Below are 12881 nucleotides of genomic sequence, written 5' to 3' on the forward strand. Positions count from 1 at the left end.
TTCTGAATTTATCAACATAATGCATACATATGTAAAAATTAAAGACATAATTGACACAATTCATCAAGTGACGTTGTTTAATTTTTTCAAATGTTTCACTCGCATGATATTTTTCCTTTGCAAAAAACATACATAATTTCCCCCCAAAATCATATAGACTATGGGACAATTAAGAAAATATCAAAGTTATGGTATATTTTACTTAGCCATTTTTTAAAGTTGTGTGATTGATCAGAATTTGACCAAACTTTGCTATTCTTTTGGCCATTAGCCCGATTTGAAATGCCAAAGACTTCATACAACTTTACTCTTAAAGATGAGGCCTCGAGTCAAGCACGGGGTCCTCGATCAGAACAAGTCCTCCTATTCCAGGGCAAGAGGCTACATCAGACCTTAGCAACCACACCCCATATATGGCTATATTCTGCTATTTTTGAGAGAAACAAACTAGTAAATCTCAAAGCAAGAAACTTAACAGTTGCAGCAATCAATAAACACAAATCTCATGCCAAAAAACACATACTCCATGGTTTCAATTTTCAAACTTGACATGTTTCCAAAGAGCAAGTTGCTCCCAACAAAGCTAGCTAGCTAGCTAGTTCTACACAGTTAGCAACAAAAGCAACCGTTGCTGTTGCTCGTTGCTCGACCACATTCTTCTAGCTATACAACTACCCTCACTGCTCAAAGAATATCATTCTCCACAAACCTATTCAGAGAAACAATGCTGCATCTTCATCTTCCCTGTGATCCAAAAGCAAACCCATCTCAAGCGATGCAAGTCCCTTCTCAAAGCATCACCCCTACAAAGCAACCATATTTAGAAATCAATCCTCACTGTCAATTCTTGAAATACAAGTCAAATCCCATTCTTTGTTTGGGTTTAGGTTAGGTTGCCTGATTGTTTTCAGCGTGGCCGTGGAGACGATGAGGCTGCATATTCAAATCAATCATTCCTGCACCGTTCTTAGCTTCTCTATCAGCAGCACCGGCATCCAAGTCTGCAGAAGGAGAAATTTGCTGATCATCTTCATCCATCAATCTCCGCGAGTGGTTGTGGTTGTTATCTCTCTTGTCCACGCCTTGTACAACGGGCTCGCCAGTCAGACCAGGCTTATCTCCCGGAAACTATGCATCAACACGAAGATTTAATTAGAGCAACTCGTTCGACACAGATAGATTTTAGTATGATCAAACAAACCTCAACTCTCTGTCTGAGCAAGAGGAATCTCCTATGTGTTCGTTTACCACCAACGTGCACGATCATGTCACACTGCAAACAGAGGGAGCTGCCATCCACTTCACAGTAAAAGAAGGCTGAAAAAACATGCTAGACTCTCAGCATGAATTTCAAGAAACATCACGCGTAGTACAAGGGGGAACACATGCATACCAGGAGCATTTTCACATATATCACAGCGTGGAACGTCGCTGGGGCTAGCTAGACCAACTCTTGCATGCCTACTAGCAAGCTTGTTGCACATGTGAACCTACATAAATTTTCAAGAATCTCCTATATCATATATATGTATGTATGTATAAGAAATATATACTAGTATATGACAACGTAATTGAGGATCTCGTTGAAGATCATTAAATCGAGCTAGCTGATTAACTGGGAAAATAGTAACAACTAAAATAAACCAACAATCTTCTCCTGGCCTAATTGAGTGTAAAACCTAGGTTATTCATGTCTACATTAGAGCAGCCAAATAAAAAAGACATCAAACACACAATGAAGAATTTGCTAAATTTATAGAGAGACACACAATGAAACTAAACAGCTCCTTATCCAATAACATTGTTAACATAGGGATAAGTTAACATGTGGAAAACGATTTAAAATCTAGGATCTTGTGTGAATCTTTAAAATCGAGCCAGATAGTCACAACATCTGAAATGAACCAACAATTTCTCCTGGCCTAACATATCATCATCATCAAATTGGGAAATTCATGTCTAAATTAGGTCAAGAAAACATTAATTACACATAAATCATCCAAAGCTAGCACAAAAACAGCACTTTGCATCCAAATTTGAGCAAGCCCAACTAAAAAAGATTCAATCTTTACAACAAATTAAAATCAAGAAAACACCAAAGAGGCACAAATTATTCAAAATTCAGCAACCCTACCTAAAAAAGATTCAACCTTTACAACATTAAACGTCCAAAACACACACACACACAAATGATTCAAGCATGCCTTATCATCGCAGGCACGACAAAGAGCAGCCTCATCAGCAGCACAGAAAAGCACAGCAGCAGCGCCCTCACAAACGTCACAAAGCGTCCTCATACTTCATTACTCCCACCAAACAACAACCATTAAAATTTCTCAACACACACACACAAAAAAAAAAAAAAAAAAATCAAGAATGAAGATAAATAGTATCCCACTAACACAAAAACAGATGAATTGCCGGACAAATTTGTTTAATTGTTTGGTAGGAGAGTTGCTAGCAATTGGAACAAACAGTGATTGACTACTAAGAAACAAGTTGGTGGGACATGAGGAGAGAGAGAAGAAGAAATGTATTGAAACAGAAGATGTTGAGCCACAAATTGGAATTTTGAGCATGTGGGGTTGGTGATTTGGAGGTGAAACTTTGATTCGTGCCCACTAGTTGAATATCTCAGATCACCAATTCACCACACCTTTTATTTGTGTCCCTTTGATTGATCAGGTTTTTGTCTCTCTCTTATTGGTTGCCAACTTTTCCATAGGAGGAAGATGGGGGCCCTCGATAAAATCTTGCTCTAATTAATTCGAAATGTTCAGCCTAATGTGGGTTGTGTGTCATTGCAGAGACAAACTATAATCATATCATTATATACTTATAGTAGTTCTTCAAAGGCAAAACACATCCTTAAGTCCTTGTACTTTGATTGTTTATTTCAGTAGATCCTTATACAATTTTTCTGTTTTAATAAGTCCTTGTACTTTTATATTTGATATATTCAAATCTTATTTAACGGAACCGTTAACTTTTCCGTTAAAAATATGACATATCATAATTATTTAAAATATTCCACCTAATATCCTAGTTGGAAAATATAAAAAAAAAAAGTGGTAAAACAATAATTCGATCACTTTTTCATCCATCTCCCTCAATCTCTCTCTGCATTAATCTCCCACTCCGTTAGCGCCATTTTTTTGTAGCAATGGGGAGCGGCAAGCAGCGCTGGAAAATCTCCTACCACAAATCCTCCTCATCGCTGCGCTCAAGCAGGTCCAAATTCCGGCCGAGTTCCTCTGCCCTCTCTCCGGCGCTCTCATGGCGGATCCTGTAATCGTCTCCTCCGGCCACACATTCGAGCGCAGCTGCGTCTCCTTCTCCTTCCACTCTACTCTCACCGGCACCGCCACAGATTTCTCCACCATCATCCCCAATCTCGCCCTCAGATCCACGATCGTCAACTGGTGCCTCCTCCATCGCCTCGACCCCCAAAACCCCTCGCCTTTCACTCCGCCAAGAAAATCATCCGTCAATTAATGCCTCCGCCACCGCCGCCGGTCGAGTTTAATCGGATACCTAGCGTCAGCAGCTCGGAGAGTCCGCGACGCCGTGAACTCCGCTCCTTCTAACCACTAGGCCGGCGTGCTACTCCTCTTGTTTTACCTCTTTCTTTATGTTATGTTATATTTTTGGATATTAGGTGGAATATTTTAAATAATTAATATATGATGTGTCATTTTATAACGGAAAAGTTAACGGTTTCGTTAAATAAGGATTTGAATATATCAAATATAAAAGTACAAGGACTTATTAAAACAAAAAAATTGTATAAGGATCTATTGAAATAAACAATCAAAGTACAAGGATTTAAGGATGTGTTTTGCCTTCTTCAAACACTAAAGTTATGAATATAATAATAATAATAATAATAATAATAATAATAATAATAATAATAATAATAATAATAATAATAATAGTCTAACCTAATCTAGAATAGTAGTATGCACATATACTCTAATAAAATATATAGCCAGCATATAAATGTTTTTTATAAAACGGTTGATTGTTTATAAAATCACTTGATCAACTTCTAATTGAATTTGCACATTTTAAAATTTGAATATAATAAATTATGAAGTCTCAAAATTTTCTCAGTGATTCCATGATAAATTTTTGGAGTAAAATTCGATGCTATACGTGTAAAATTTTGGCATTGTTACGGTGACTTAAATGTGTATTATTGTGACGATGTAAACTACTAAAAGATGTAATTTTAACCTTTAAGAAACTAGAAGATAGCATAAATTTGATCAAATGGGACATTTATCATGATTGTCATTCAAATATGGAAAGATATGGAATAAATCAAAATTTATTCAAACTTTGTGATTGGCAATTAACCATTTATAATACCACCCACGTTCCATAAAAATAGATATAGTACTATTATCTTCACTTTCATTAGTCTCATAGAAGATGAACTCTCCTTGTCCATGAAAAATAGTCATATTTTACTATTTTGGGGTGGGTGTCTACAAAAAAATCATATTATAAAAATTACTCCCTCAATTCCATTTTAGGAGTCCCGGTTTACTACTTTTGGGTGTCTCACTTTAGGAGTCCCTGTTGGAATATTCCATAATTGGTAATAGACTCCACATTCCACTCACCTTTTTCCACTCACATTTTATTATAAAACTAATATACTCACATTCCACTATCTTTTTTCACCAACTTTCCTTTATATTTCTTAAAACCCGTGCCGAACTCAACCGGGACTTCTAAAGTGGGACGGAGGGAGTTAAACTTTCTCTCATATTTTACTCACTTTTTCTCCTCTCTATTACTTGATCTAATTTTTCTCTCCCTCTCTTATTTTACCAATTCATCGATAAATTCGTGCCGTCCACAAATGAGACTATTTTTTGTGCACGAAGGAAGTATTTGTCAACATCCATTCATGGAAAGATTCTACTCCCTCTATTAGTGGAGTTATTTTGTTATTTCGGTACGTTGCATAGTGGTGAAGTCATTTCCCATTTTTAGTAAAAAGTAAACACATTTCTTCTCTCTTACTTTATTTTCTCTATCTTTTTAATTTCCTTCTTTTTATTCTTCATTTACTGTTACACAAGTAAGATTTACATTCTTTGATTGTCTCACACACTCACAATATGAACACTCACACACACAGAGAACACACACAAAATTATGATGAAAAGAAGAGAGGATTTCTGGAGAAAGTGATTCTCTTTATTGACTGATTTCTTACTCTACAAAATACAAGTAATCGAGCTACTTGTATCTGATACAATAGTGGTAACTGCCACTAACAGAATCACAACAAGAAACAAGAATCAAGAGCCTCCAACGGCTATTTCCTAACTAACTAACCAACTCTAATAGCTAGTTTCCTTTTGCTTCTATCTCTTCTCTTCTGCACTCTATCTTTAAATTTTGGACTGAATGTGGACTCGATTCTTACATGTACTTAACTCACTTAATTCAATTCTTTCTTTAAATTGTGTGTCTAAAAGAAACGCATCCACTATCGCAAAACGAAGGGAGTATTTAATAAGAACCTTATTCTCCAGCAACAATAATCTAAATAAACTTTTTTTTTTTTATCTTTTTACTATTTTACTAATTGCGTATTTACAATCTACGTTACTATCGAATTGTCTCACAGAGAAAGTATACATGTAGATGTCACTTTGAAGGGGAAATATTAATATGCACTAGAAAAGGCTTGGGCCAGTCTATTAAATGATCCAATGGGCCATATTTTGAGCTTGTGCAAGAGTAAGGCCCGTTCAAGTAGAAAACCCATCGCATTCTATCATGTGTAGAATTATATAAAAAAAATTGGACAGCCGAATGGTTTAGTAGAGTTTTTATTAGATTATTAATATACTAGTATCATAGTTTATTTAATCGTGGATTAGCATAAATCTTTGATCAAATGTTTTCTTAAATTTCTGATGAAAAAATTAAATTTTATCATTTTATTTAATATTCAGACCATGGCGAGGGTGGAAATTCATACAAACTCCTGATATATATAATGAAATTTAAATCTGGAATGGGCCAATGAGTGTTTTACACATTGTCATGTGACCACAATAAATTATAGTTGTCATTTTGCATAAATTTCAACAGAATTTCGACCATTCAATCATCAGCCTATTTAGATAGGTGTATTAAATTAACTATTATCACATCAACTACTACAAATTTCTACCTCACATTCTTTATTTATTTATCTATGTAGTACAGTATTAAGTTAGAAAGAGTAAATGACAGCTCCATTTTCACTGTTTATAGATCTACTAATTAATAATGTAGTCCAATTTTACCATGCAAATACATATGACTCTGTGTACGATTATTTAATAACGGTGATAAAATTATTATTTTAGCCACTTTATAATCATAGCTTTTTCAGACTTTATGAGTTTGAAATTTTAAATTCTCGTGCTTTATTATTCACTTTCCTTCTTTGGTCTTTTTTATACAGCTTTTGCTCTTATTTCCTTCTTCTTAAAGTTTAAAAATTACTTGTTAAATTTTTTTTACTACCAATCACGTGATTGAGTAATTGTAATAATTGTGCGTGAGTTGGCTAATAGTATAGTGGTTGATATCCGAGACCAAAAATTTCGAGTTATAGTCCACTGTGGCGTGATCTAAGTTTATTTATTTGCCTATAAAAAAGTACTTGTAATATTATTAATAATAATTTCCTTATTTTGTAATTCATTACATCGAAATATACAATGATTTCATATATGTCGGGAAATAATTTGTGTACTTACTTTCTGGGATTGAAATTTAATTATATTCCACTTGCCTGTACGTGAAGCTGCGTTAACATATGGACAGACAGAAATTACGCAACTAAAACGAATTAATACCAATTTACTTAAGTTTAATTTAATCACTTTCATTTTAAGTAGTCTACAGAAGAGTTAATACTTATATCAAAATTTTGTCTTTACTTAAAATCATGTGAACATCGAATAATTCCACCAAAATTATTTTGTATACGAAAAAAATGCAGTATACAATGTGGACAAACACGGCAGTTGGATTTTAGTATGCCACAATCATTGATGGATTGAATTTTAATTACTTAGTACTCCCATTGGTAATTTTCATTTAAAACATTATATTACTTAAGTATTAAAAACCACAAGTATGCTCGAAATAAATAATGTGTAAGAATATGATCTTAATACTCTATTTTATTTATTTTATTTTCTTATAGAGTATTATTTATATTTTTTATCAATGCCACATGTAATTACATTAGGAATTATATAATGATGATTGGGGAGTATACATAGCACATGCACATGGGGTAAAGCCATTTTTTGGTCAAAGAAGAGAAATTTATGTCCCCACACTACACAACTCTTTTCTTTTAGCAGCTTTTCTTTGGAACATAACAAGTCCATGATCAATGTTAGCTATTGTTATTATATTTTGTTGTTTTTTATATTCATATATGATTAATGGATAATTAATTCCATAACAATGTTAGCTATTGTTATACATAGCACATGCATCATGGCTAGTCTTCATTGGTTGTGAATCAAGAATAATTGGTTTTGAGCAATAGTATTGAAAAAGCTCGTTCGTTTATTGTAAAAGATTCATGATGTATTCAATGTATATAAATGTCTTATGGATGTCTATGCTTTATAGAGCAAGCTCAATCCAAAAGAAACAGATAATGAGAATCTATTATGTTATGACTAAAATGGTAGGATATGCATATATTTGTAGTAAGAAAATAAAACGATTATCAATTTTCTGAGTATTATTAACTATGTTCTCATTGTTGAAAAAAGAAACTACAGTACTATAATATGTGTGCAATTGACAATATAGAAAATATATAAAACATCTACTATTAAAGAAATTTAAATAAACATGGTTAATTAAATGAGGGGTTTAGGAATGACAAATAAGAAAAAGAGAAAAAAATTATAGAGGAGAGTGAGATAAATTATATCTATTCGTTCATTAATTCTTACACTATATCATAAAACTTGGCACGTACAAATGAAATAAATAAAAATTTATATCAAATTAAATCATATAAATTCAAAGGAGACCATCAGGATGAGATTAAATAATTCATCCACCAAAAAAGGCCTTATGGATGTACAATACAGATTTTAACGAGAAATTGGTAAAGTAAGAGAAGAAATGAGAAAAAAAATAAGTAAAGTAGGAGGCACAAAGAGAAAAACGAGTAAAGTATAAAAGAGAAAGAGAAGAAGTATTCGAGACAGAAAGAGAAAAATGAGTAAAATTTGACATTTTTTCTCAATTTTTCTATTAGTTTAGATTTGAGGGAAGCCAAATCATGTTAGCCTAACCTTATATAGGGCTGAGGAAAAATACCAAAATACCGAAACACCGGCCTTATCGTATCGAAAAAATATCGAAAATGCCGAATTTTTGGTATACCGTAACTTTCGGTATGGTATGATACCTTACCGAAAGATTCCGGTAAGGTAACAGTATGAATTTTCAAATACCGAGGTATACCGCTGCATACCGAAATTCGATATATACCGTAAATTATGGTATATACCGTAAACTAAGGTATAAACCACAAAAATATAAACACAATTACATATAAAATATATTTTATATATTTTTAAATTATAAAATCTATTGTGAAATATAAATATAATTATGAATAAATTATATTTAATTTGTTTTTAAAATTATAAAATATAAATAATATTCTAAAAACTCTAATTTTCTACTATTTTAATTGATGTTGAAAGTCAGGTATACCGCAAAAGTAAGGTATACCGAATTTCGGTACGGTATACCGAAAATGAGGTACGGTATCAGTATGGAAATTTGTCATACCGAAAATAAGGTATACCGAAAACTTTGGTAAGGTAAAGGTATGGCTTTTTCGCATACCGTATTTACGGTAAGGTATACGATATGGTGGTTTCGGTAAGGTATACCGTCCCTACCCACCCCTAACCTTATATCTAGAATTTTTCATACTAAAATTTATGGCTTTTGTAAATGATGCAAATTTGAAAAAATCAAAATCATGGATTCCAGCTTCAAATCATACACAATATTCTCCAAATATAAATAAATGAGACAGTTAGGAAAATATAAAATTATAATTTGAATTGATTAATTTTTTAAAATCATAGAATTGACCAGAATTTAATAAAATTTTGTAATTTTTCGGCGTTTTACCAATTTTTTTATCATCATTATTAAATTATATGATACTCGTTATTAAATTTGAAGTACATGGGCCGGTTTTATTATTATAATGAAAGAACTATAAGGAAGCCATGTGCAGCCTATAATTAACCATGCACAGAATTTATGTCAAAGACAATTATCACTAATGAGTAATGTCGCGCTTTATTTTTTGGACTTAATTTGGTACTACTATTATTCTATTAAAAGTTGGCTGAATATAAATAAACTACTCCTCTAAGAAAAGTATGAAACATATTATGCTTAGTCATTCTTAGGAGGGATTGGTTCTTGAATAATAAAAGAAGATGATATGTTATAAGTCAATTGATAAAATTATACAATAGTAGTATACTTCATAATCATATTTCTTATCAGTATGCATATTTATATCTATAACAGATCATATAAGCAGGGGTGAATTCAGAAGGGACAAAAACATATATACTATAAAGAAATTTTTGGAGTTTGAGGAGGGTATATATGAAGGAAATTGAAAAATTTAAAGAATTGAAAAATAAAATAGTATAACTAAAATATGTTGATGAGGGACATTTGCCCCTTATTCTTTCAATATAGATCCACCCCTGCATATAAGTACTCACTACAACATATATATATTCAATAAATAAGTAAATTAGAGACGCAATTACATGCGTTGCAAAAAATTGAAAAATAAATAAAATTTAAGACACAAAAAAATGTGTCCTTGATCCAGAGACGCATTAAACATAATGCAATTTCAAAAGCTTCTCTAATGAATTCACCGACGCTATTTAAAAGCATCCTTGATTATATTTGGCACACTCCCACTAAGAATATTTTTTGAAATGTCGATAAGCTATTTAGAAACAAAAAAATGTTTTTAATTAAATTAAAAAGTGTCCTTAAAAGTTTTTTTTTTTTTTTAGTGACTACTATATAATATAACATCAATAGTATATGAAATGTATTTTGTAAACCATTGTGATAGCCACTGTGTACATTCCAATTAATTATTCATGAAATGCAACTTGAATCTATGCTATATTTAAAAGTAAAGCAGGACCGCATTAATTCTTGAAATTGAAATTTATTTCGAGCAGATCTATACCAACAGATTAAAATTAATATTAAATATAGCTATAAACTAATATACTCCCAAGGGCGATTTTACCCAAAAGTCGGTATGATGGTCCATCATGCTCATTAAAAATTAGACTCGAAAAGTATTATAAAAAAATAATAATATAGCAAATATACGTGAAAAAAAGTCAGAAGAGAAAATAATAATTTAAACTTTATTGAATCATAAATCATGTTTGGACATCCCTGTCACACCAACGACACACCAAGATCCTAACTCATTATCTCTTTTTTCTTTTATCAGTTTTATCACTCCCGTTCGCCTCCATTACATGTCGTGTCTCAATTTCTCATTTTAATTTATCCTTTATTAGATTCTCACATTATTGGTGGTGGATCTTATATAGTATTACTAACTTATTTTATTATAATATTAATATTTAATAGTATATCTCATATTTTATTAATTCATTTTATTATAATATTAATATACTTTACTAATTCATTTTATTATAATATTAATATATAAAAGTAAGATATATATTCAACTAACTCTTTCTAATCTATTTTTCTTTATATTTCTTAAAACGCATACAGATATAGTGAAGGACGGAGTTAGTATCATTTAAATGAATTTTGCAACTGCATGTAAGTATATATTCACTCCATCTTCGATTAGGATTTTCGATTTGTCATTTCGGTAAGTCCACGTTTATGATTCATAATTTACCTTTATTATAAATGATAAGTATACATCACATTTGATTAACTCATTTCATTCGTCTGCCAAAACCTCACGTGTTTTGCCATTTTTAAACGTCGCCATTTAAAGATACAGTTGCATTTTTTTTTTCATTTTGGTAAGTGGTCTACACACTCCTCTACATTTTACTCCTTACATTTTAATTATAAAATTATACTCCTTCCGGATTTTAAGAAATGTTAAGAAAAATGGTTGGAAAAAAATTAGTGGAATATAAGTCGTACTTGTATGTATTAGTTTTAAATGAGATGTGAGTTGAATTAGTTAGTGGAATGTGGAACCCTACCATTAATAAAAATCAATTGGGACTCCTATTTGCGGACGAACTAAAATAAAAAAACGAGATTCCTATTCGCGGACAGAAGGAGTATATAGCATAATCTACATCTAGTAGTAATTCTTTTACTTGTATTTTTTTCTCTATAAAGTCAAACAATTTCTTAAAATACTCATTAAGTTAAAATATCTTTAAATATCATAAAAATGGAGTACATTGAGATTCATATTTAACTTTTTTCTATTCACTTTCTATTAATCCTTCCGGAACCTAATAGATGTCTCATTTTTTACTTGCGGATCTTAAGAAATTGTTTGACTTTGTGAAAGAAAGTAATAGAAAAAAGTTAATGGAATGTGAAATTCACATTTCTTTTTTCTTTCCATTTTTAGTAAGTGGACTCACACTCCTTATATTAGTACTACTTCTTTTACCTATTTTTTCTATAAAATCAAAATTTCTTAAAACTCCTTATATTAGTACTACTTCTTTTACCTATTTTTTCTATAAAATCAAAATTTCTTAAAATTTGCATTAAGTCAAAATGTCTTTAAATAACATAGCAATGGAGTATATAGAAATCAGATTCACATTTAACTTTTTTCTATCCACTATTAATCCTTCTGTCCCTAATATATGCCCATATTTTACTAGTGCGGATCTTATGAAATTATTTGATTTTGTGAAAGAAAGTGGTTGGAAAAAGTTTCAATCTTAAGAAATTGTTTGATTTTATGAAAGAAAGTGACTATAAAAAGTTAATGGAATATCAACTCTACTTTTATTACTCCATTAATTTTATGGAGTAATAATTATAAATAAATTGAGTTAGTAAAATATAAAATCATTTTATTAAAAATAGCATAAGTGAAATGAGATATTTATTCATTACGAACTACCCAAATAAGAAAATATATAATATTTAATAGAAACCGAACGGAGTATATTTCTAAAAATCCAAGCAAATTCAACTGGAGTGATGGAGTATTATTACTTGCAAAACGAGGCTCAGTCAACTCCACATACGTAATGAAATGAAAGTATGAAACATTCGATTGAGGATTAGTTGGATGAGATTATTATAATCCGTTGCTTACGTTAACAAAAGTTCACAAATTAAAATTAAATTAACAGTCTATTTCATGGTTTTGCCACTTCTAATCTGAAAGAGAAAAAGAACCAAACTACATTTCAAAGATCCAATCTTTAGCCTCTCACTCGAATGCCCCTTTCAATAGTGAAGAGAAGGGTTTTTGCGTAAAGAGAGAAGGGACACATTTTCTTGCAAAAACACACATTCCTTGACAAAGACCCAATAAAAAAGAAAGGGAAAAATCAAATCTTTTTACTCGAATTTTCAGGTAAAAGAAATCCTTGATCCTTAAGCATGACATATATTCAACCTAATCCATACATTATTTTAAGTTTTGAAGGCAATGACTTAGGAAACATTCATGAGAATCGAGACATTTGACAGTCTGTAGATATGGACCACACAACCCCTTTGCCAAAGAAAAATTGCATAAATCCATAATTTAATGCATGAGACTAAAGGGGTTTCCCACA

General features: G+C 31.4%; 1 protein-coding gene across 2 annotated transcripts; it reads right to left on the reverse strand.

Annotated features, from left to right (window-relative positions):
* Nucleotides 1-506: 506 nt before the first annotated feature.
* On the reverse strand, nucleotides 507-2626 carry LOC125206765 (B-box zinc finger protein 19-like). 2 transcript variants are annotated; one of them, XM_048105997.1, is made up of 6 exons: nucleotides 2403-2626; nucleotides 2205-2298; nucleotides 1394-1490; nucleotides 1202-1317; nucleotides 898-1128; nucleotides 507-803 (listed from the first exon to the last, which is right to left on the reverse strand). In XM_048105997.1, exons 2-6 carry the CDS (start codon nucleotides 2295-2297, stop codon nucleotides 798-800), a joined length of 543 nt encoding a protein of 180 aa, XP_047961954.1. In that variant the 5' UTR covers nucleotide 2298; nucleotides 2403-2626; the 3' UTR covers nucleotides 507-797. The 2 variants fall into 2 exon arrangements, with proteins under 2 accessions (XP_047961954.1, XP_047961949.1); XM_048105992.1 differs by having other exon boundaries at nucleotides 2205-2306.
* Nucleotides 2627-12881: the final 10255 nt, after the last annotated feature.

The sequence above is a fragment of the Salvia hispanica genome, chromosome 1 (assembly GCF_023119035.1).
Source record: "Salvia hispanica cultivar TCC Black 2014 chromosome 1, UniMelb_Shisp_WGS_1.0, whole genome shotgun sequence".
In the NCBI taxonomy this organism is placed as follows: Eukaryota; Viridiplantae; Streptophyta; class Magnoliopsida; order Lamiales; family Lamiaceae; genus Salvia; species Salvia hispanica.

Coding starts and splice junctions, on each gene's coding strand:
- LOC125206765 (XM_048105997.1), bottom strand. CDS start 2,297: ATGAGGACGCTTTGTGACGTTTGTGAGGGCGCTGCTGCTGTGCTTTTC. Junction 1,318..1,393: donor TATATGTGAAAATGCTCCTG/GTATGCATGTGT, acceptor ATGTTTTTTCAG/CCTTCTTTTACTGTGAAGTG. Junction 1,129..1,201: donor TGCTCAGACAGAGAGTTGAG/GTTTGTTTGATC, acceptor GTTGATGCATAG/TTTCCGGGAGATAAGCCTGG.